This window comes from Haematobia irritans, chromosome 2 (assembly GCF_050003625.1).
Source record: "Haematobia irritans isolate KBUSLIRL chromosome 2, ASM5000362v1, whole genome shotgun sequence".
Lineage (NCBI taxonomy): Eukaryota > Metazoa > Arthropoda > Insecta > Diptera > Muscidae > Haematobia > Haematobia irritans.
This window is the reverse complement of record NC_134398.1, coordinates 49,798,131-49,820,485: the sequence shown is the minus strand read 5'-3', so window position 1 is coordinate 49,820,485 and position 22,355 is coordinate 49,798,131. Positions and strand designations below refer to the sequence as shown.

The 22,355-nt window shown below is 30.9% G+C and overlaps 1 protein-coding gene and 1 long non-coding RNA gene across 9 annotated transcripts in view; one reads left to right on the top strand and one right to left on the bottom strand.

The window, feature by feature from the left end:
• The window catches only part of retm (real-time), a 108,948-nt gene that overhangs the window by 82,736 nt on the left and 3,857 nt on the right, over positions 1 to 22,355 (top strand). For 7 of the 8 annotated variants that reach the window (XM_075294014.1, XM_075294010.1, XM_075294013.1 and 4 more), the window contains exons 3-8: positions 5,828 to 6,802; positions 13,757 to 14,015; positions 14,083 to 14,204; positions 14,355 to 14,435; positions 17,867 to 18,173; positions 18,237 to 18,337. In XM_075294014.1, coding sequence (XP_075150129.1) covers positions 5,828 to 6,802; positions 13,757 to 14,015; positions 14,083 to 14,204; positions 14,355 to 14,435; positions 17,867 to 18,173; positions 18,237 to 18,337 — 1,845 coding nt within the window. The remainder of the gene's footprint in view (positions 1 to 5,827; positions 6,803 to 13,756; positions 14,016 to 14,082; positions 14,205 to 14,354; positions 14,436 to 17,866; positions 18,174 to 18,236; positions 18,338 to 22,355) is intronic. The other variant, XM_075294017.1, reaches the window with a different exon arrangement.
• The window catches only part of LOC142224245 (uncharacterized), a 38,010-nt gene continuing 16,663 nt past the window's right edge, over positions 1,009 to 22,355 (bottom strand). Inside the window, exon 2 of the long non-coding RNA XR_012719090.1 lies at positions 1,009 to 1,378. This is a non-coding gene — a long non-coding RNA (uncharacterized LOC142224245). The remainder of the gene's footprint in view (positions 1,379 to 22,355) is intronic.

Here is a 22,355-nt window from a genome sequence, read left to right as displayed (position 1 = left end):
GCATAGTTTAAGGTCCCCCTTCTTGGCTATTTTTACTATCAGACTTTCTTTCCATTCTGAGGGGATCGATTCTGTACGCCATATCTTGTTTATCAGTGGACTAAGTATTTCTGCGAAATATTCTGGGTCGCAATTATAAAACTCTGCTGGTAGATTGTCGATGCCTGCTGCTCTACGGTTCTTCAATTGATTAAAGGTTGAATTACACACCATGCGTTAATCCGTGCATTGATTGAAGGGTTGATTGTTTCTATTTACGGCAGCCTATTCGAGCTATTGATTTCAAAGAGAAATTTCAAATCTTCAATCATCGGACGCATTAAACGCATGGTATGTAATTCAACCTTTATTGCTAGCTTTATTTCATTCTTCGTTGGTGTGTCCTGTGGCTATATTTTCAATAGATCGGATATTGGGAGGGTGTTGAATGGCGTTGTCGTCTAAACCACTATCAGGTTCCGTAGTGTAATTTAGAATACTTTCGAAATGTTCCTTCTATCTCATGAGTTGAGCATCTACGTCTGTAAGAATGACTCCGTTTTTGTCTTTTATTGGCATGTCACTGTATTGCCTTTTCCCCGAAAGTTTTCTGGTAAAGTCCCTACGGTTTGGTGCTGCCTCGGCTTCGTCAGCCATTGAGTTTATAAAACTGCGTTTATTATTTCTGGCTTGCTTCTTCACTCTTTTAATAAGTTCTTTTAATTTAATTTGCATATCAAATTGTTTTAAGGGATCTCTTTCAGACAGATATTTTATATTGATATTACGCCGCCACTCCACTAGACTCCAAAATTCTATTTATTTCTATTATTTATATTCTTTTCGGGATATGTTGACTATTTCGAATGCTGTCTCAGATAGTGCGTCTTTAATGTTCATCCATTCTGCATCTATATTGAAATTTGACGAATGAGTTTGAGAGTATTTGTTAGAAGAGTTAGATACAGCCATTGAGTTTATAAAACTGCGTTTATTATTTCTGGCTTGCTTCTTCACTCTTTTAATAAGTTCTTTTAATTTAATTTGCATATCAAATTGTTTTAAGGGATCTCTTTCAGACAGATATTTTATATTGATATTACGCCGCTACTCCACTAGACTCCAAAATTCTATTTATTTCTATTATTTATATTCTTTTCGGGATATGTTGACTATTTCGAATGCTGTCTCAGATAGTGCGTCTTTAATGTTCATCCATTCTGCATCTATATTGAAATTTGACGAATGAGTTTGAGAGTATTTGTTAGAAGAGTTAGATACAAAATTTCGTTTGGTGCCTTCAGATTGAAGTTTATTGGTAATGGCTTATAATACCGTCGTTTCGGTGCCGTGACCGGTAATTGGCATTTGTGTCTACGCAGCATGATTTTTAGTTCAGCTAATAGGAGAAAGAAAAAGGAAAATTAGAAAGGCTAATATGTTTCAAATTTGTCAAGTCATTGTGAACTTCTCTCTTATCACTGAGTGCTGCCCGATTCCATGTTAAGCTCAATGACAAGGGACCTCCTTTTTATAGCCGAGTCCGAACGGCGTTCCACATTGCAGTGAAACCACTTAGAGAAGCTTTGAAACCCTCAGGAATGTTACCAGCATTTCTGAGGTGGGATAATCCACCGCTGAAAAACTTTTTGGTGTTCGGTCGAAGCAGGAATCGAACCCACGACCTTGTGTATGCAAGGCGGGCATGCAACCCATTGCACCACGGTGGCTCCCAAGTCCTCACTGTACTAAACGCAGAGAAGAAACATTGTTGTCCGGATCATATTCGAAGGACAAAATATTATAATTGGCGAATATGCGTTATTTTCATCGCACCTATGAACATAGTACTAGCAAGTAAAAAAGTGGGGGGATTTCATAACAGGTTGGCTGATAAGTCCCCGGTCTGACAAAGAAAAACACATTTTTTTTGTCAAAATTCGTTTTTATTATTCAACATAGTTCCCTACAAGAGCGATACAACGATTATAACGACCTTCCAATTTTTTGATACCATTTTGGTAGTACTACTTCGGTTTTGCGTCAAAAAAACCTCAGTTTTGGCGATCACCTCTTCATTGCAGCCAAATTGTTTCCCTGCGAGCCAGATCTGGAGAATACGGTGGGTGGGGAAGCAATTCGAAGCCCAATTCATGATTTTTTGCCATCGTTCTCAATGACTTGTGGCACGGTGCGTTGTCTTGGTGGAACAACACTTTTTTCTTTTTCATATGGGGCCGTTTTGCCGCGATTTCGACCTTCAAACGCTCCAATAACGCCATGTAATAGTCACTGTTTATGGTTTTCCCCTTCTCAAGATAATCGATAAAAATTATTCCATGCGCATCCCAAAAAACAGAGGCCATTACTTTGCCAGCGGACTTTTGAGTCTTTCCACGCTTCGGAGACGGTTCGCCGGTCGCTGTCCACTCAGCCGACTGTCGATTGGACTCAGGAGTGTAGTGATGGAACCATGTTTCATCCATTGTCACATATCGACGGAAAAACTGGGGTGTATTACGAGTTAACAGCTGCAAACACCGCTCAGAATCATCAACGCGTTGTTGTTTTTGGTCAAATGTGAGCTCGCGCGGCACCCATTTTGCAGAGCTTCCGCATATCCAAATATTGATGGATGATATGACCAACACGTTCCTTTGATATCTTTAAGGCCTCTGCTATCTCGATCAACTTCATTTTACGGTCATTTAAAATCATTTTGTGGATTTTTTTGATGTTTTCGTCGGTAACCACCTCTTTCGGCAATCCACTGCGTTCACCGTCCTCCGTGCTCATTTCACCACGCTTGAATTTTGCATACCAATCAATTATTGTTGATTTCCCTGGGGCAGAGTCCGGAAACTCATTATCAAGCCAAGTTTTTGCTTCCACCGTATGTTTCCCCTTCAGAAAACAATATTTTATCAAAACGCGAAATTCCTGTTTTCCATTTTTTTTTTTCACAATTACAAAAGTTGCTTCACAGAAGACGCTCTATCTCACAAACTAATTGACTTACAGACGTAAAATTTTGACACGAATCATTTGAAGGTTGGTACTATATAAAAATAATATGCATTTAATACTAGCGACGCCATCTATGTGTCAGACCGGGGACTTATCAGCCAACCTGTTATAACTATGAACCGGTATGGACCAATGTTTGCGTGATTAGTACCAAAGTTTAACAGGATCATGGTTGCTAGAGATCATATACAAGCACTAAATTTCCCATTTGCAATACCATCCGACCTACATCAATAACAACTACTTATACTTTCAAGTCGATAGCTTGTTTCGTTCGGAAGTTAGCGTGATTTCAACAGACGATCGGACGGACGGACATCGCTAGATCGACTCAGAATTTCACCACGGGATATACTTTATGGGGCCTTAGACCAATATTTCGATGTGTTAAAAACGGAATGACAAGGTTAACCCCCATCCTACACGCTCACAAAAAATCGCTTCTGTAACATATACTCCCAAACATATTTTGCTTCAAGCATATACATTTTTGGGTATTGCCCAAACATTTATATGTTTGATCTCTTCCAATATATAATATGTTTGAAAGCATATTGGTCTAAACAATATATGTTTGGGTAGTCTAAGTTCCAAACATTTTGTATTTTTGCATCCAAATTCAATAATGTTGTCTTCCAAAAAACAATATGTTATTATGTGAACATATAATATGTTTGGAAGCATTTAGCACCCAAAAATATTATATGCTTAAAAAAAATTCTCCCAAACAATATTGTGCTCAAAATTTTATTTATTTATTTATATATTTACAATCATAATGAATTATGAAAATAAACAGGTAATATAGGTGCTAACAACATAGGTTTTCGACCTGAATGCTCAAAATTTTGTTTCTGCCCAATTGTATATTCCCCCACATCTTTCTCACTTCCACGAGATTTTTTAGTTCTTAGCACCTTTTTCTGTAATACAAACATTGTAGAAGAAATTATTCAATTGTATGATTTTTTTTTTTTATTTTAATTTTACCTTTTGCCGGACGGGGATTTGAACAGCGAACCACACAGTTTGTAAGGATCAAAGAAGTAGCTGATCAATTGCCCAAGGAAAAATAAAATGTTAATTTTGTAATAACAAGCAACAACCACCAACTTAATTCAATATCGCTCCCTGTTAAATAGCGCTCCAAGCTACTAAACACATATATGTTTATAGGCTATTTCTAAATTAATATATGTTTGCATCCAAGCATATTATATTTACAAACATTTTATGTCCCAAACATAATATGTTCTAACATATTAACATATATGTCCCAAACATGTTATGCTAGTTTATGAACATTATATGCTTGCACTCAAAAATATTGTGTTTAAAAATTTGTGTTCCAAACATATAATGTTTATAGCCAAACATATGAAAAACAGTCTTTTTCATCCGTGTATGGTGGAGATTATAAAAAATGTTATGGTCTGAAAGTGTTTAACATCAATCTAATATTCGACAGAAGACATACGAACATATTTCAAATTTTTATTGAATTCAAAATGAATACAAATGATTCTACAATCATATCAATTAATTTTGTAATTGGATCAGTTAATCAGTTTTTTAATTGAAATTGGTGATTGGTACTATAATTTCTGTGATTAAAGAAATTTCAATCAAAAACCAATTGAATTAATTAATTGATCTCGAGCCAACACAACAGATCCCACCTTCTTAACTTACTGAAGAGGGTCAAAGAGATTCGGCCTGGAAAACTCTCAAACTTGGACACTGCGAAAATCGCACATCTCTCAAAAGTGGACAATTTTTATGAATTTCTGTAAATCAAAAATGTGTCTTTACTTTAAGAAGATTTGCCTTGGTTCAAAGACATAAGACTTCAACGAAGGGACGCAAATTTCTAAAATTTGTGTCCTAAATTTAATAAAAAAAAAGTTTTTGAAGAAAAGATAATAAACATTATTTTAATTCAAATTTTATTATTCTAAAGATATTCGTACTTAATATTTTGTAAATTACACATCCTAAAATTTAGATTGCGTATTCTTTAATATCACGTAAATATTTTTTTCAGTGTACGCAATATATGATATTAAGATCTTATGACGTTGCAATAATTTATTACAATGTATTGTATACACTAAAAAATTCTTCTTCAAAATTCCATCGATGATTGTTAGTAATGACCTTAATTTGTTATCTTTCTATTTGTTGAAATAAACACGGGAATTACAAGCAGGATGAAAACAAAAATAAGAAAATACAATGAAAACATACCATTTGATTGATTTGTATATACAACAGCTTAGGGTGTTAACAATATCTATCGAAAATATTAGTCACATAATGTGTACAGTGAAACCTCTGAGAAGTGGATACTCACAGTTGCCTAAATTTGTATTCCATATTTGGAAGATATCCACTTATGAGAGGTTTCTTTTAATATGATAACATCGGAAATGTCAAACAGTTTTTTCTTTGAAGCATCCGTTATAATTTGGATTTTTAAACTGGCATTTGTTTGTACGTGAATATCTTTTTTAATCTACCGGGAAAGGACTAATCTATAAATGAGATAGATATGTATCCTAATTTTAATTTTATTGATCCCAGATAGGTCGCTATAAAATTTCTTTATTTTAATGAAGCCGTATATTTGGCTCGGACTCAATACCAAAAACTTACGGGAAGGTCAAAATCTTTGGATCAAAGTAAATTTTTGTTTAGTACTAAAAAATAAGCCTAATATTTCTTTGGACACAATGTCCTATTTTCTTTATTTCATTTATTTCACATAATTTTATTTTTATTTAAATTCTATCATGAACTCGTTTTCTTGCTTTATTTGCAGGCCTATGAGAAGCGCTTTCCAAAATGTCCCCAAATGCCCATTGTACTCGATTGCGAAATTGTCAGTGACGAAGTACTTGAGAATGGCGCCCAACGCAACACAAGTCGACGTTGCAAATTAGCCGTAGAAGCTCCATACATTTTTAAAAAATTGATTGGTGTGGAACATGTTTTTTTCATTCAACATAACTATCTAGATATGGCAAATCGTACACTCAATATCGAGGCGGTGAATGAGAGCTTTTCATCACGTATTGAAATTTTCGAAAGATGTCGCTACTATGCCCATCCGGATAATCCCGATTGGACATGTTTTGATCAAACAGCAACGCTGGATATAAAGAATTTCTTTGGCTTTGAACATTCCATGGAGAAAATGGGAATGAAACAATATACCCAGACCACATTGAAGGGCAAGGAAATTATAGAGTATTTCATTGATGAACTCAAGCAAGAGGGTATAACCGAAGTGCCTCGCTGGCAACCACCACCTGATGCCCCACTTTCACCGAAGGTAAGGGAAATCGAGGAAAATGGCAATGAAGTAAATGGTGGAAGTGAGAAAAGACCTTCATCACATGACATTTTATTGGATGGAGATTTTATAGCCAAACATTTGGGTCAATTGACTCCCATGCAGGAATCAAAACTACTGGAATTAAGAAAACTTTTAGATACCCAAGAAGATGTGGATAAAATACCCGATTATCTGACAATTTTACGTTTTCTGAGAGCACGCGATTGGCATGTCAATCAGGCGCTAACCATGCTCAAGGAATCATTGCAGTGGCGTAAGCAAGAGAGAATTGATGATTTGCTCAATGAATATACAATGCCTACAGTAGTATCAGATCATTTTCCTGGAGGCTGGCATCACCATGATAAAGATGGTCGTCCAATTTATATACTAAGGCTGGGTCATATGGACGTTAAAGGTTTGCTGAAGTCAATAGGAACAGATGGTTTCCTCAAATTGGTGAGTTACTATAGTTTCGACATCGATCGGTATTAAATATTCGCTTTGCTTCGCATTGCTGCTACACTGAAAAAAAAAATATTGAACTAATATGAGAAAGTATGAAAACTAAATTTTAGTTATTTAGAATTTAGTAAATTCTCCTTAATGTAAAAACATTTTGGTTTAAAAGAAATATAACCATATTCAAAACAATTTATTGACAGTTTATCGAAGGATTTTACGTGGTAAATATAGCCTTACAGATTTTTTAACTCCTTTGAATGTGGGGGTTAATCTTGAAATTAACTGAGATGTGAAATATCTTTCCGAAATCCTTAAGGGAAAGTATATTTGAATACAAGTTAATATTTTTTTGAGTGCATGATGCGATTATCATATCCACATCTAGTACGGTTATAGTCTATCCAAATATCGACCGATAAGGACCATTTTTTGTGGGCTACCGAAGAGTGCATAGCGACATCAATTTCTGGCGAATCGTTTGAAAAATAATGGTCAGAACGGTCAAGAAATCAAATCTGGGGATCGGTCTACATAGGACACTCAAGTAGTCAAATCAGGGAATCGGTCTATATAGAGTCTACCATACTGGGCCACCCCATAGTTACATATATACCTATAAAAAGGGTGCTTTTTTAGATTGGTATCTATTTTGGCAATATTGTTTTAAAACAGGCCTCTGTTACTCAACGACGTCGACAATTTTGCGGAAGGATTTATGTGTGAAGCCTTTCAAAATAAAGGTGGTACAGGAATTGAAGCCGAACGAACTACCGCTACGCAGAATTTTGGGAGAATGGGTTCTTGGAGAGTTGGCTGAAGATCATCTTTTTTTTTATCGAAAATTGTGTTAAGAGACGAAGCTCAGTTTTGGCTCAATGTATATGTAAATAAGCAGAATTGTAGATTTTGAAGTGAAAATCAGCCAGAAGCATTGCAAAAACTACCAATGCATACAGAAAATGTTACAGTTTGGTGCGGCTTATGGGCTAGTGGCACACGCAGAGAAGGTTTATGGTCACCTCAAACCTGTTTCAAGAGCAAAATGTTATTTTTGGATGGGGAACGAGGAACATGTTTGCCGCAAAAATTTTGCTTTCTCGCGAAAAAATAAAATGGTTGCAGAAATCCGATATATAATTTTCGAGAAAATAACATGGTTGCGACAAACATGCTACATATTCCCATCTAAATATATAATTTTGCTCTTGAAGCATATATGGTCATATTCTTTCTCTGGGTGCATCATTTTTTCAAGGGTGGTGCGAATCGTAACGAAACTGTGAATAATGAGCGCTACCGTAAGAGATGATATCCAACTCGCCCGAAATGCAAGTGTATTGACTTGGCCGAAATGCAAGTGTCTTGACGGTGCACGTGCGGTGCCTAGAGTTTTCTTTTTTCCGGACTTTTTGCATTCCCGGGAAAGCGGGAATTTTTTTTTCGGATTTCCCGGGATCCCGGTCAAAGGGAAACCTTCTTTGGTGTGGAATACATTTAGACATTTGAATAAATTAGAAATCGCCTAAAGCTACGGTTATAAGGCGCTCTCTGGACAACTAACAATATATATTATGTTGTTCTATAAAATCAGTCATAAATCATACTAAAATACGAAATATTTTATAATACAAAATATTTTGAGAATGGTTAAAGGCAGTCTCTTTCGGTATAGTTTTCGGAAGAACACTATTAAAATAGTGGGATTTTTTGTAACATTAAAAAACTGTTTGGAAATGAAAGAAATTTATTTCGATTTCAACATCGTTGCATATGTTCAGTCAATATTCCCAAAAGGGAAACACTACCATGTAATACGACATTCACATTACACTTCCAAAATCCACTTTAACTAGATTGCAATTGCCGTATGTCCTATAAATAAGGGCTTTAAAACCCAATTTTAATAGATTTCAAGCCTAATGTGTATAAGGTATATATTTGAAATTAATGTACCTATCTTAAAAAAGGTTGGAACTTTCTTATTTCATAAAAAACATCCTTGCAATAATTATGAAATTACGCAATTGCCAACGTGGGTTTACTCAGTCTACCAGTCCATCGGAATGTCGGGTTACAGAAATATGACAATCATAAATTAGGAAGTGCAAACTTCTTGTTAACACACTGAAAAAAATATTGTCGTGAGGTCAAAGATGTCATGTCTTTAAAATACGAATACAAATTTTGCTTAGCATAGAAGACGCATTTATCTAAAATGAAGTTATTTTCCTTGCCCAAAAGTCGATAAACTTTTCAATGAAGTCGTATTGTCCTTATAATTAAGTGATTTGACTTAAAAATGGGTATCTTAACATGAAAGAAAAAATTTATAGGCTAAGGTCAACTTGACTTTAATAATTCAGAAAAATTCTTTAAATTTAATGAAATTGTCTTTAAATTTGTTGTCTTTTTGCATCTTGACTACAAAGCAAAAAATCGTTCAAATATAGAACATGTTTTTCAAAACTTTATTTTAAAGAAGTTTTTTACTTCAAACATAGCATAATTTCTACTGGAAGTCGAGTCCTAATTTGGAAAATAAAGTTGCCGTTAACTCGTTTTTAAAGGACTTTGATAACATATGAAGAAAAAAGCTGAGAAAGCGAAAAATTAAAATTTGCTTCCTAGAAGCAAGTACACAAAACCTAAATTTAAAAGAGAATTGTGTCTTAAAAGTATCCTTACTTGTATTCTCCGCTTCTTTGGCTCGGAATCAATACCAATTTTTTTAAAGTAAAGACAAAATCTTTGGAACCGAGTATGCTTTTTTTTCAGTGCAATTGGAACCCGTTGGAATCTGGATTAGAACCCACGACTATGTATGTTCCACAAGGCAACTACTACGACTTGGTACCATAGTTATTCACATTCAGCGTTGCCAGAATTGTTTCACCAAAAACCGCTAGATTTGTCCAAAAAACTAGCCAAAAAAAGCTAAAAAATGTTAAAAAATAGCTAGAAAAAAAGCTAAATTTTTTGTATAAAAATTCACATTTTTGATTGAAATTTAACAAACTTAATGGTTTTATTTCACTTAAAATGCATATTATTTTAATTGTATTCATTTTATTTCCATTTCTGTGAGACTGTAAGAAAATCTATGTCATATTATTTAAAACCCATTCTAACTGTCTTGCAAGTTTATACTGAATAACTTTTATTCGAAAATTTCCCATACAAACCTATTGTCCAATTTTCGTAAATGTAAATCCATTCCATTAATAAATAGCAGATTTGTTTTGATCCTATCACTACGAATTTTTATTGCATTTTTTTGATGTTAAAAAAAATAATACCACATTCAAAACTTTATTTCCTTAATTATTTCTATGTTCGGTTCCAAAGATTTTGTACACTAATGATTTTGGTATTGTTTCAGAGTAAAATTTGAATTTATTCGTTTTTTTTCAGCTTTTTCTTCATGAGCTATCACAGTGCTTTAAAAACGTGCTAACGACAACTTAAATTTCCAAATTCAGACTCGACTTTAAGTAGAAATTATTCTGTGTATGTATACGTTTTTAAAATAAAATGTTGAAAAACCTCTTCTATTTTTGAACGCTATTTTGGTTTGTGGTCAAGATACAAAAACTCCACAAATTTAAAGACTACTTAATTAATTTTAAGAATTTCTTAGAATTGACCCTAGCCTTATTTCATGAAAAGATACCCATTTTTAAGTTGAATCACTTAACTAGAAGGACAAAACGACTTTATCGGCTTTTGGACAAGGAAAACTGTTTATATAAGAGAAATTCACAAATGCTATTATAACCAAAATTCGCGTTCGTATTTTAAAGACATGAAATCTTTGGCCTCATGACAATATTTTTTCAGTGTACAAAGCAATTCACATCTACTATTTTAATTTAGTAATATAATAATAACTTTAGAATACGTATTAAAATAACATAAAAAGGATAACGAGTCAAATGCTATTATTCCTAATAATTTACTGACAGTTTATATAAGGAATTTGTATGGTAATAGTAGATTTAAAGTTTACGATAACTTTTATGAATACGAGGAAATAACTTTACAACAAGGTGTATTTGCAGCAAAAATGCCCGCATAATGGCTGGAATAATTATTAAGGATTCAATTGAGCTTTGAAATATACGGAAAACCTTATTCTGGCAGCAAGACTTAGATAAAAACGAAGTTTTATCCATATTTCAATAGGAACATGTCGAAAATAAAAAAAGCCAAAAATAGCTAAAAGGGTCATGAAAAAAAGCCAGAAAAAAAGCTAAAAGCTAAATGCATTTTTTTCCCGCTAAACGTCTTCAAAAAAAGCCAAATCTAGCGGGAAAAAAGCTAAATTGGCAACGCTGTTCACATTACACTTACAAAAATCCACTTTAACTAGATTTCAACTGTCATTTGCCATATAAAAACCTCTATTATACATAAAATATTGTAAAGAAAATTTCCCGGGAATTCCCGCACTTCATTCCCGGGAAAACGAAAGCGAAAAAATAGCAATTCCCGGGAATTCCCGGGATCCCGTTCCCGGAAAAAACCCTAGCTGTGCCACATGCCACACCGTACGCATATCAATGGAGTTATTGGGAGGAGAGTTCGGTGAACATTTAATTTATTTATTTCGTATATCGAATTGAGGACCATTTTTAATAGTATATTCCGTTTACGATTCTTGCACTAATCCATCTACACTCAAAAAAAGTGAACCATCTATTTCACTAAAGCCAATTTAACGTTATTTTAGTTCATGGAATTATTACGTTTGGAGAAGGTTAGGTTAGGTTATGTGGCAGCCCGATGTATCAGGCTCACTTAGACTATTCAGTCCATTGTGATACCACAGTGGTGAACTTCTCTCTTATCACTGAGTGCTGCCCGATTCCATGTTAAGCTCAATGACAAGGGACCTCCTTTTTATAGCCGAGTCCGAACGGCGTTCCACATTCCAGTGAAACCACTTAGAGAAGCTTTGAAACCCTCAGAAATGTCACCAGCATTACTGAGGTGGGATAATCCACCGCTGAAAAATTTCTTGGTGTTCGGTCGTAGCAGGAATCGAACCCACGACCTTGTGTATGCAAGGCGGGCATGCTAACCATTGCACCACGGTGGCTCCCCACGTTTGGAGAAAGTTTCCTTTACTATAATCATTTTTTGGGTACGCTAATTAAATTAACTAAAAAACTGGTAAAAAGTATACACAAATGGTAGCATAAAGATTTACTAAATTCGTACTCCTCAAAAAATAGTGCAAATTTTTAAATTTTACTACAAATGCGCCCATCTTGAACTTCGTATGACACTAAAGACATTCTTGCAATTTTGAACTCTAAGTTTTTTCCTTCAAACTAAAACATTTTCTTTAACAAGCGAAAAAAAAAATAATTATATCTAATAAATTTTCTTGAATTTGTCAAAAAATATTATTTAAAAAGTAATTTATTGTTGCATATAGTGCTTTTATTAAAAAATAAAGTAAGCCAGAAAGAGCTATTACGATTTATCTGGTATTCGAGTATACACAGAAAAACTATCACGAAAATTTTTTCAATTAATTTAATTGAGTTTTAAAAAATATTCAATTAAAAACAAGTAAGAAAAGTCTAAAGTTGGGCGAGACCGACTCTATTATACCCTTCACCACTATGTATACCAACATTTTTGATACCATCTAACACCTTCAAATTTATTAGGAGCTATATAAAGGTTTATATTCCCATATACAAATATTTTAATTTGAACCGATTTGGACAACATTTTTTAAATTTTCATAAAATGTCTAGAATCAAAATTTAAATTGTTTAATGACCGGGACGGGCCACAATGTTAGTAAACAAATATTGGATATATTTAAATTGTAAAAATTTCGCAAATCGCATATAGGTCGATATATGCGAAGTTATGCGAGTTTTCGACTTAACAGTGACTTGCCATTACGGTAAAAAGGCCATGGAGGGGTACGCCGCCAACAACGTGCAGGTGGTTCCCAAGGACAAGAACCCTCCCAACACGCCAAAGCTCCGCCCAATTGAGAAATATTGGGCTATTGTCAAGCGGAACCTAAAGAAGACCAAAAAAACTGCTAAGGACGAGCAGCAGTTCAAGGCAAACTGGCTTTCTGCGGCGGAGAAGGTGGACAAGGTGGCTGTACAAAATCTGATGGCAGGTGTCAAGCGTGAGGCCCGGCAATTCGGATTTGGAAAAGCGAAAGCCTAACTGAATATTTTTCCTGAATTTTATACTAATTGAACTTGAAAAAGAAATTTAATTTGATATTTTAAATAAACGATTTCACCGATTTACACGCGTTTTCCCTTGACCAAATGTTGACCGTATCACCCTTTATGAATCCAAATCGGGCGAAAGGTATATGCCAAATTTGGTCAAATTCGGTTCAGATTTAGATATAACTCCCATATCTAAATCTGAACCGAATTTGACCAAATTTGGCATATGTATGTTAGTCCTACTCTCTGTGCAAAACTTCAAGTAAATCGGAGTGAAATTTTGACCTCTGGGGCCATATAAGTGCGTATATCGGACGAAATATATATAACATATGGCAGCTATATCACACCCTGCACCACAGTAGTGGTGAAGGGTATAATAAAAACATTTTGTTTTTTAATTGAAACAAAAGTCTATCACAAAAATTATTTGTATCAATTAATTTTTAATTGACTTTGGTGATTGATACTATCGCTTCTCTGATTGAAGACATTTCAATTAAAAATTAATTGGATCAATTAATTTCGTGATTGAAGTCAAAAAAATATATATTTTTTAATTTTAATAGTAGTTCCTTATTCATCAATGCGTACTTGCCGAATCAGCAACTTTTTGTTGCCGAAACTGAAAACCAAAGTTTGCTCAAATAATAATATTTTTTGCTGCTAATTACTACTAATTAATTACTATGTTTTATTTTATGTTTATAATTCAAATTCGTTCTCTTTTTTATAGGCTCTAAACATATGTGAAGAAGGTATAGAGAAAATCAAAGAGTCAGCGGAAAATTTGGGTAAACCCGTTTTAGATTGGTGTTTATTGGTGGATTTGGAAGGTCTATCTATGCGACACTTATGGCGTCCTGGTGTTAAAGCTTTACTAAATATAATAGAAAATGTGGAACGTAACTATCCCGAAACAATGGGAAGAGTTTTGGTAGTGAGAGCTCCCAGAGTTTTTCCAATTGCCTGGACTATAGTTTCAGCTTTTATAGGTAAGTAGAGTATCGAATTATGATTTGAAAATGAGTTTTGATCAAAAGCATTATTATTTCTTTTTAGATGAAAATACTCGTTCGAAGTTTTTATTCTATGGTGTTACAGATTGCGAGCAAATGAAAGAGAGTCTAGAACAATATATAGATACTGAGATTATACCAGATTTCTTGGGTGGGCCATGCAAGGTATATAGAGACTAAAATGTCAATTGAAAAACTTGATAACATATTTTTTTTTATAACATAAATTTTATTTTCACTAAAAACTTAATTTAACCAAAAAATTTTTAATATAATTTGTTTCTTTTGTTAAATATTCTTTAACCTACCATAAAGCCATCTCTGGTTCCATTGTTGTATGTGGATCAGATAACCCCTATATACTTTACGCATTGCTATTTAGCTAGTTGCGATTGTGTAAGAGCTAGCTATATTTTCATATCGTTTCCACTGAGTGTTTGTAGGATGTATCAATATATTATAAAGTCCTTGTTGAATGTCCTGGTAAATATTTAAAGCTAAATTGTTATCCCTTGTCAACATATTTTCGTCTAACTCTGGTGTCCAATTGAAATATTACAGTTATTATGTCCCGAAATATGTCCATGTTTTCTAAGGAAAATGTCCATCTATACCATATATAGGGAAATGCATATGTTTAGAACTAAAATAATACTTCTTCATTCACACACTTATATGTTACTTTACATGTCATAAGCTTAATAATATTGTCAATTTTTTTTAATTTTTGTCAATATATATAAAATAAGTCTAGTCAAATAAGATATAAGAAGTTTATTTAGAAAACCATAGCTATTTATCGCTATTGAATTATAGGCGTTTCATTTTCTTTCTTGCATTTCCATTCTGACTTTTAACCTAAGTATAGAAATAACCATTCACACAGTGATCAGATGTCATTAAGTTAAATTTGGTTAGGTATTAGATCTCATTGTTGTTACATACACAATTCCAACTAAGTGGTTGTGAACTTCTCATTTATCAATGAGTGCTACCCACGGTTGCCACTCGAGCCATAAATAATCAACCAAAATTTGAAGAAACTTTTCCCACAAATATTACCAAACAAAAATTTGTCAAAATTTTATTTGTATAGAAAATTTTGTCCAAATTTTATTTGTTTAGAAAATTTTGTCAAAATTTTATTTCTATAGAAAATTTTGTCAAAATTTTATTTCTATAGAAAATTTTGTCAAAATTTTATTTCTATAGAAAATTTTGTCAAAATTTTATTTCTATAGAAAATTTTGTCAAAATTTTATTTCTATAGAAAATTTTGTCAAAATTTTATTTCTATAGAAAATTTTGTCAAAATTTTATTTCTATAGAAAATTTTGTCAAAATTTTATTTCTATAGAAAATTTTGTCAAAATTTTATTTCTATAGAAAATTTTGTCAAAATTTTATTTCTATAGAAAATTTTGTCAAAATTTTATTTCTATAGAAAATTTTGTCAAAATTTTATTTCTATAGAAAATTTTGTCAAATTCTTATTTCTATACAAAATTTTGTCAAAATTTTATTTCTATAGAAAATTTTGTCAAAATTTTATTTCTATAACAAATGGTGTCAAAAAGTTATTTTTAAAGAAAAATTTGTCAAAATTTTATTTCTATAGAAAATTTAGTCAAAATCTCATTTCTATAGAAAAATTTGTCAACATTTTATTTCTATAGAAAATTTTGTCAAAATTTTATTTATATAGAAAATTTTGTCAAAATTTCAATTCTCTAGAAAATTTTGTCAAAATTTTATTTCTATAGAGAATTTTGTCAAAATTTATTTTTATAGAAGATTTTGTCAAAATTTTATTTCTATAGAAAATTTTGTCAACATTTTATTTCTATAGAAAAGTTTGTCAAAATTTTATTTCTATAGAAAATTTTGTCAACATTTTATTTCTATAGAAAATTTTGTCAAAATTTTATTTCTATAGAAAATTTTGTTAAAATTTTATTTCTATAGAACATTTTGCCAAAATTTTATTTATATAGAAAATGTTCTAAAAATGTTATTTATATAGAAAATATTCTCAAAATTTTATTCCTGTACACTCATAGAAAAAAGTCTGCTAAAAACAGCAGTCGATGTCTGCTGTTATATTTTTGTACTTCAGGGCCAAATGAACAACAATTTATAAAATGTTTAGGTTATAAATTTTTCCCCAAAGCATATTTAAGAACCAAAAGTAGTTTTTGGTATATTTTTGCACCGTAATATACTTACAAGCTCCTAAATACGATCAGCAAACATTTTGTTTGCTGTTATGCCTCAATTCGATAAATATTCAGATTTTTGGTCACATACTATAGATATTCATAAAATATTGTTTTAATTATGTTAGGATAGCTCCTAAGTTGACATTTTTATTTGTTTTAGCCAAAATAAAACATGTTTTAGAGTAATCGAGCTTCCAAAATAGCAGGAAATGTTTGATATTTCAGCAAACAGTGACTGCTGTCCCTTTTTCAGCAGACTTTCTGCTGTTTTAGCAGACTTTTCTGCTGTCCTAACAAATTTCTTTGAGTGTAGAACATTTTGTCAAAATTTTATTTCTGTAGAAAATTTTATTTCTATAGAAAATTTTTAAAAATTTTATTTCTATAGAAAATTTTTACAAATTTTATTTCTATAGAAAATTTTGTCAAATTTTTATTTCTATTGAAAATTTTGTCAAAATTTTATTTCTATAGAAAATTTTGTCAAAATTTTATTTCTATTGAAAATTTTGTCAAAATTTTATTTCTATAGAAAATTTTGTCAAAATTTCATTGCTATAGAAAATTTCGTCAAAATTTTATTTCTATAGAAAATTTTGTCAAAATTTTATTTCTCAAAATTTTATTTCTTAAGAAAATTTCGTCAAAATTTTATTTCTATAGGAAATTTTGTCAAAATTTTATTTCTATGGAAAATTTTGCCAAAATTTTATTTCTATAGAAAATATTCTCAAAATTTTATTTCTATAGGAAATTTTGTCAAAATTTTATTTCTATAGGAAATTTTGTCAAAATTTTATTTCTATAGGAAATTTTGTCAAAATTTTATTTCTATAGGAAATTTTGTCAAAATTTTATTTCTATAGGAAATTTTGTCAAAATTTTATTTCTATAGGAAATTTTGTCAAAATTTTATTTCTATAGGAAATTTTGTCAAAATTTTATTTCTATAGGAAATTTTGTCAAAATTTTATGTCTATAGGAAATTTGTCAAAATTTTATTTCTATAGAAAATTTTGTCAAAATTTTATTTCTATAGGAAATTTTGTCAAAATCTTATTTCTATAGAAAATTTTGTCAAAAGTTTATTTTTATAGAAAAATTTTTCAAACTTTTATTTCCATAGAAATAAAAGAAAAAGAACAAAAAGAAATAAAAGTTTGACAAAAGTTGAAAAGTTTGAAGGAGTTCATTTGATTGTCCCCAAATATGTTTTTAGTGATTTTACCGAGAGTTATAGTGCTGCAAAATCATCTTGTTCTACCATTCAAAATATTGTAGTCGTGTATCAAGTAATGCTCGGAACAAGTGCATCAAATGTTGGTCTTTGAAAAAAAATGTATAGCCAATTTCCACTTCACCTACTTTAATTGAATATTTAGCAAAGTGAAAGTTCCTGTACTCACTTGTCCTTTCCTGGGAATATAGAATTAAAAATGTAATTCAACATTTATTTTGTCTTTGAATTAACATACATGTACTTTGTCTAATAGTATTGCTTAAGTTACAGTATATAAAGCTCAAATTCAAGCTTAGCTGCACCTCATCTTATTAATTGAATTTTTTTTAACATATTGCCCAATTTGTGTATCCCATTTCCAAAACTAGACACTCATCCATGAAGGAAGCTTGGTGCCAAAAAATCTTTATAAAATGAGTTCTCTTGATGAAGATGACAATGTAGATAATCAAAAGAATGCTGTTAGTAACTCTTCTGGAGGCATGGGAGGAAGTTTGGCCCAACAGAATCACCAAAACCTATACAAAACCGTAGAATTACGTACTGGCTACTCTCATGAAGTAATAATACGAAATTCCGATCCCAAGAGTGTTTTAACATGGGATTTTGATGTTTTGCGTAGTGATTTGCATTTCAGTTTATTTAGAGTCACCAAAGATTTGCCAGAAAAACAGGGTTTGTACATGACATTTTAACTCAAATGCATTTTATGGAATGTCTTAATATTTTTACTTACAGATTTAGCTGTTTCATTTTTTGATATGAGTGATTTTACAGAAGGGGTCAACTATTTTAAAGAAGAGCCCACCCTCATTTGTCACAACAAGGAAAGTGTTCAGGTAAGTTGACCTGTTTTTGGGAACAAATCTCATAACTATAGCCAAGTGAAATTTTGCAAAATGGATTAAAGTGAATCCCAAAAATTGATTACACAGGGGAACAAAATTGAACTTTTTTGTGTTGATTTAGAATTTATAGCAAATTTTTAGTAATAATAATATTAAAAAAAAATCTCCCAAACAATATTCTCTTTTAGTCGTGCTTACATTGTTTTTCAATTTTCCAAGTAGTTTTTGAGATATCGTTCAAGTTTTGAAAAAAAATTTAAATTTTAACAAAGATTTTTTTATTTATTTATTTTATTTATTTATTTATTTATTTATTTCATAAAGAGTCAAGTCGCTAGACCATATATGACCCAAAAACTACACAATTCTTTGAATAATTGACTTAATTTATAACATTAATTAGAATAAACCAGTAAGGAAAGTCTAAAGTCGGGCGGGGGCCGACTATATTATACCCTGCACCACTTTGTAGATCTAAATTTTCGATACCATATCACATCCGTCAAATGTGTTGGGGCTATATATAAAGGTTTGTCCCAAATACATAAATTTAAATATCACTCGATCAGGAAGAATTTGATAGACTTCTACAAAATCTATAGACTCAAAATTTAAGTCGGCTAATGCACTAGGGTGGAACACAATGTTAGTAAAAAAATATGGGAAAAGTTTAAATCTGAAGCAATTTTAAGGAAACTTCGAAAAAGTTTATTTATGATTTATCGCTCGATATATATGTATTAGAAGTTTAGGAAAATTAGAGTCATTTTTACAACTTTTCGACTAAGCAGTGGCGATTTTACAAGGAAAATGTTGGTATTTTGACCATTTTTGTCGAAATCAGAAAAACATATATATGGGAGCTATATCTAAATTTGAACCGATTTCAACCAAATTTGGCACGCATAGCTACAATGCTAATTCTACTCCCTGTGCAAAATTTCAACTAAATCGGAGTTAAAAATTGGCCTCTGTGGTCATATGAGTGTAAATCGGGCGAAAGCTTTATATGGGAGATATATCCAAATCTGAACCGATTTCAAACAAATTTGGCACGCATAGTTACAACGCTAATTATACTCCCTATGCAAAATTTCAACTAAATTGGAGCAAAAAATTGGCCTCTGTGGGCAAATGAGTGTAAATCGGGCGAAAGCTATATATGGGAGCTATATCTAAATCTGAACCGATTTTGCTGATATTTTGCAAGTTTTTCTAGACTCATAAAATATTCGGATGTACGGAATTTGAGGAAGATCGGTTGATATACACGCCAATTATGACCAGATCGGTGAAAAATATATATGGCAGCTATATCTAAATCTGAACCGATTTTTTTTTTGTGTACTTTGCACACAAAAATACATCAACAGACAGACAGACAGACGGACATCGCTAAATCGACTCAGAATTTAATTCTAAGCCGATCCGTATACTAAAAGGTTGGTCTATGATTACTCCTTCTTGGCGTTACATACAAATGCACAAACTTATTATACCCTGTACCACAGTAGTGGTGAAGGGTATAAATATGGGAAAAGTTTAAATCTGAAGCAATTTTAAGGAAACTTCGAAAAAGTTTATTTATGATTTATCGCTCGATATATACAGTTTGTCAAGAAAGTGTTTTGACAATGGGATAAAAATTATGTTTTGTTCCAAAATTAAATATAATGAAATTGTAAAAAAATATTTTATTATGTATTTTGCAAAGTATACATACGTACACAGAATTAAAAATTTAATAAAATATTTAATATTTCAATTATTTTTAGAATTTGAAATATTTGGCAATGTCAAAAGACTTTCTTGACATACTGTATGTATTAGAAGTTTAGGAAAATTAGAGTCATTTTTACAACTTTTCGACTAAGCAGTGGCGATTTTACAAGGAAAATGTTGGTATTTTGACCATTTTTGTCGAAATCAGAAAAACATATATATGGGAGCTATATCTAAATTTGAACCGATTTCAACCAAATTTGGCACGCATAGCTACAATGCTAATTCTACTCCCTGTGCAAAATTTCAACTAAATCGGAGTTAAAAATTGGCCTCTGTGGTCATATGAGTGTAAATCGGGCGAAAGCTTTATATGGGAGATATATCCAAATCTGAACCGATTTCAAACAAATTTGGCACGCATAGTTACAACGCTAATTCTACTCCCTATGCAAAATTTCAACTAAATCGGAGCAAAAAATTGGTCTCTGTGGGCATGTATGTAACGCCTCTTGGCGTTACATACAAATGCACAAACTTATTATACCCTGTACCACAGTAGTGGTGAAGGGTATAAAAATATAATAAAAAGAATCACCGGCTACTCTATAGTCTCGATTAATTGATATTACAAACAAATTTACTAAAATAATAGAATATAAATAGAATTACAATGATATAAAAAAAGTAATAAAATAATGACAATAATAACCATTCAACATTACCTAGCTTATAGTCTAGAAATGAGAATATAGGATTAAATGATTATAAATTTGTGTAAATGAGCATTAAATAAATAATAGGAAAACTAATACTGGGAAATTACTTACAAAAATGTATAATACAGAAAAGAACTAAAGAGTTATAGAATTATATCTACTTCTTTAAAAATTCCTAAAAAATAAAAATGGGACAAAAATAACAGTTTTTGTCCAGAAACAGTTAGTTAAATGTATTTCGAATAAAATGAGCTTAAATTCATTACAATCAGTGCACAACTTTTGATTTTGTTCACGATTTACTGAAGTGATATAAATCGCGATTTCCATTAAAAAAATAACATTTTCTAATGTGTAAGTGTTTGTATGTAATAAGTTAGTTTTTTATGATTCTAAGAATTAAAAAAAAATTAAGTAATAAAAAACAGATTCATTTATTTTTATGGTTGCGGTAGCAAACTCATAGCGCGTATAAATTGTATTGTTCCTCGATGAAAATACTTACTTCCATTCTTTTCCGAAGACGATGAATTTGTTTATTGTTCAGATGTTCCGTTGGAACTTGAAAAAATTTAAAAACAATGTAAGCACGACTTAAAGAGAATATTGTTTGCGAGTTTCGGATTTTTTTTTAATTTAATAAATTTTTCAAAATTTTATTTCTATAAAAGTTGTTTTCAAAATTTTATTTCTATAGAAATTTTTTTTCAAAATTTTATTTTACAGAAAATTTTGTCAAAATTTTATTTCTATAGAAAATTTTGTCAAAATTGTATTTTCATAGAATTTTTCAAAATTTTAGATATATAGAAAATTTTTTCAACATTTTATTTCTATAGAAAATTTTGTCAAAATTGTATTTCTATAGAAAATTTTGTCAAAATTTTATTTCTGTAGAAAATTTTGTCAAAATTTTATTTCTATAGAAAATTTTGTCAAAATTTTATTTCTATAGAAAATTTTGTCAAAATTTTATTTCTATAGAAAATTTTGTCAAATTTTTTTTTTTCTATAGAAAATTTTGTCAACTTTTTATTGCTATAGAAAATTTTGTCAAAATTGTATATCTATAGAAAGTTTTGTCACAATTTTATTTATAGAAAATTTTGTCAAAATTTTATGTCTATTGGAATTTTTGTCAAAATTTTATGTCTATAGAAAATTTTGTCAAAATTTTATTTCTATAGAAAGTTTTGTCACAATTTTATTTATAGAAAATTTTGTCAAAATTTTAGTTTTTTAGAAAATTTTGTCAAAATTTTATTTCTTTAAAAAATTTTGTCAAAATTTTATTTCTATAGATTTTTTTTTTAATTTTATTTCTATAGAAATTTTTTTCAAAATTTTATTTCAATAGAAAATTTTGTCAAAATTTTATTTCTATAGAAAATTTTGTCACAATTTTATTTCTATAGAAAATTTACTCAAAATTTTATTTCTATAGAAAATTTTGTCACAATTTTACTTCTTTAGAAAATTTTGTCAAAATTTTATTTATAGAAAATTTTGTCAAAATTTTATTTCTGTAGAAAATTTTGTCAAAATTTTATTTCTATAGAAAATTTTGT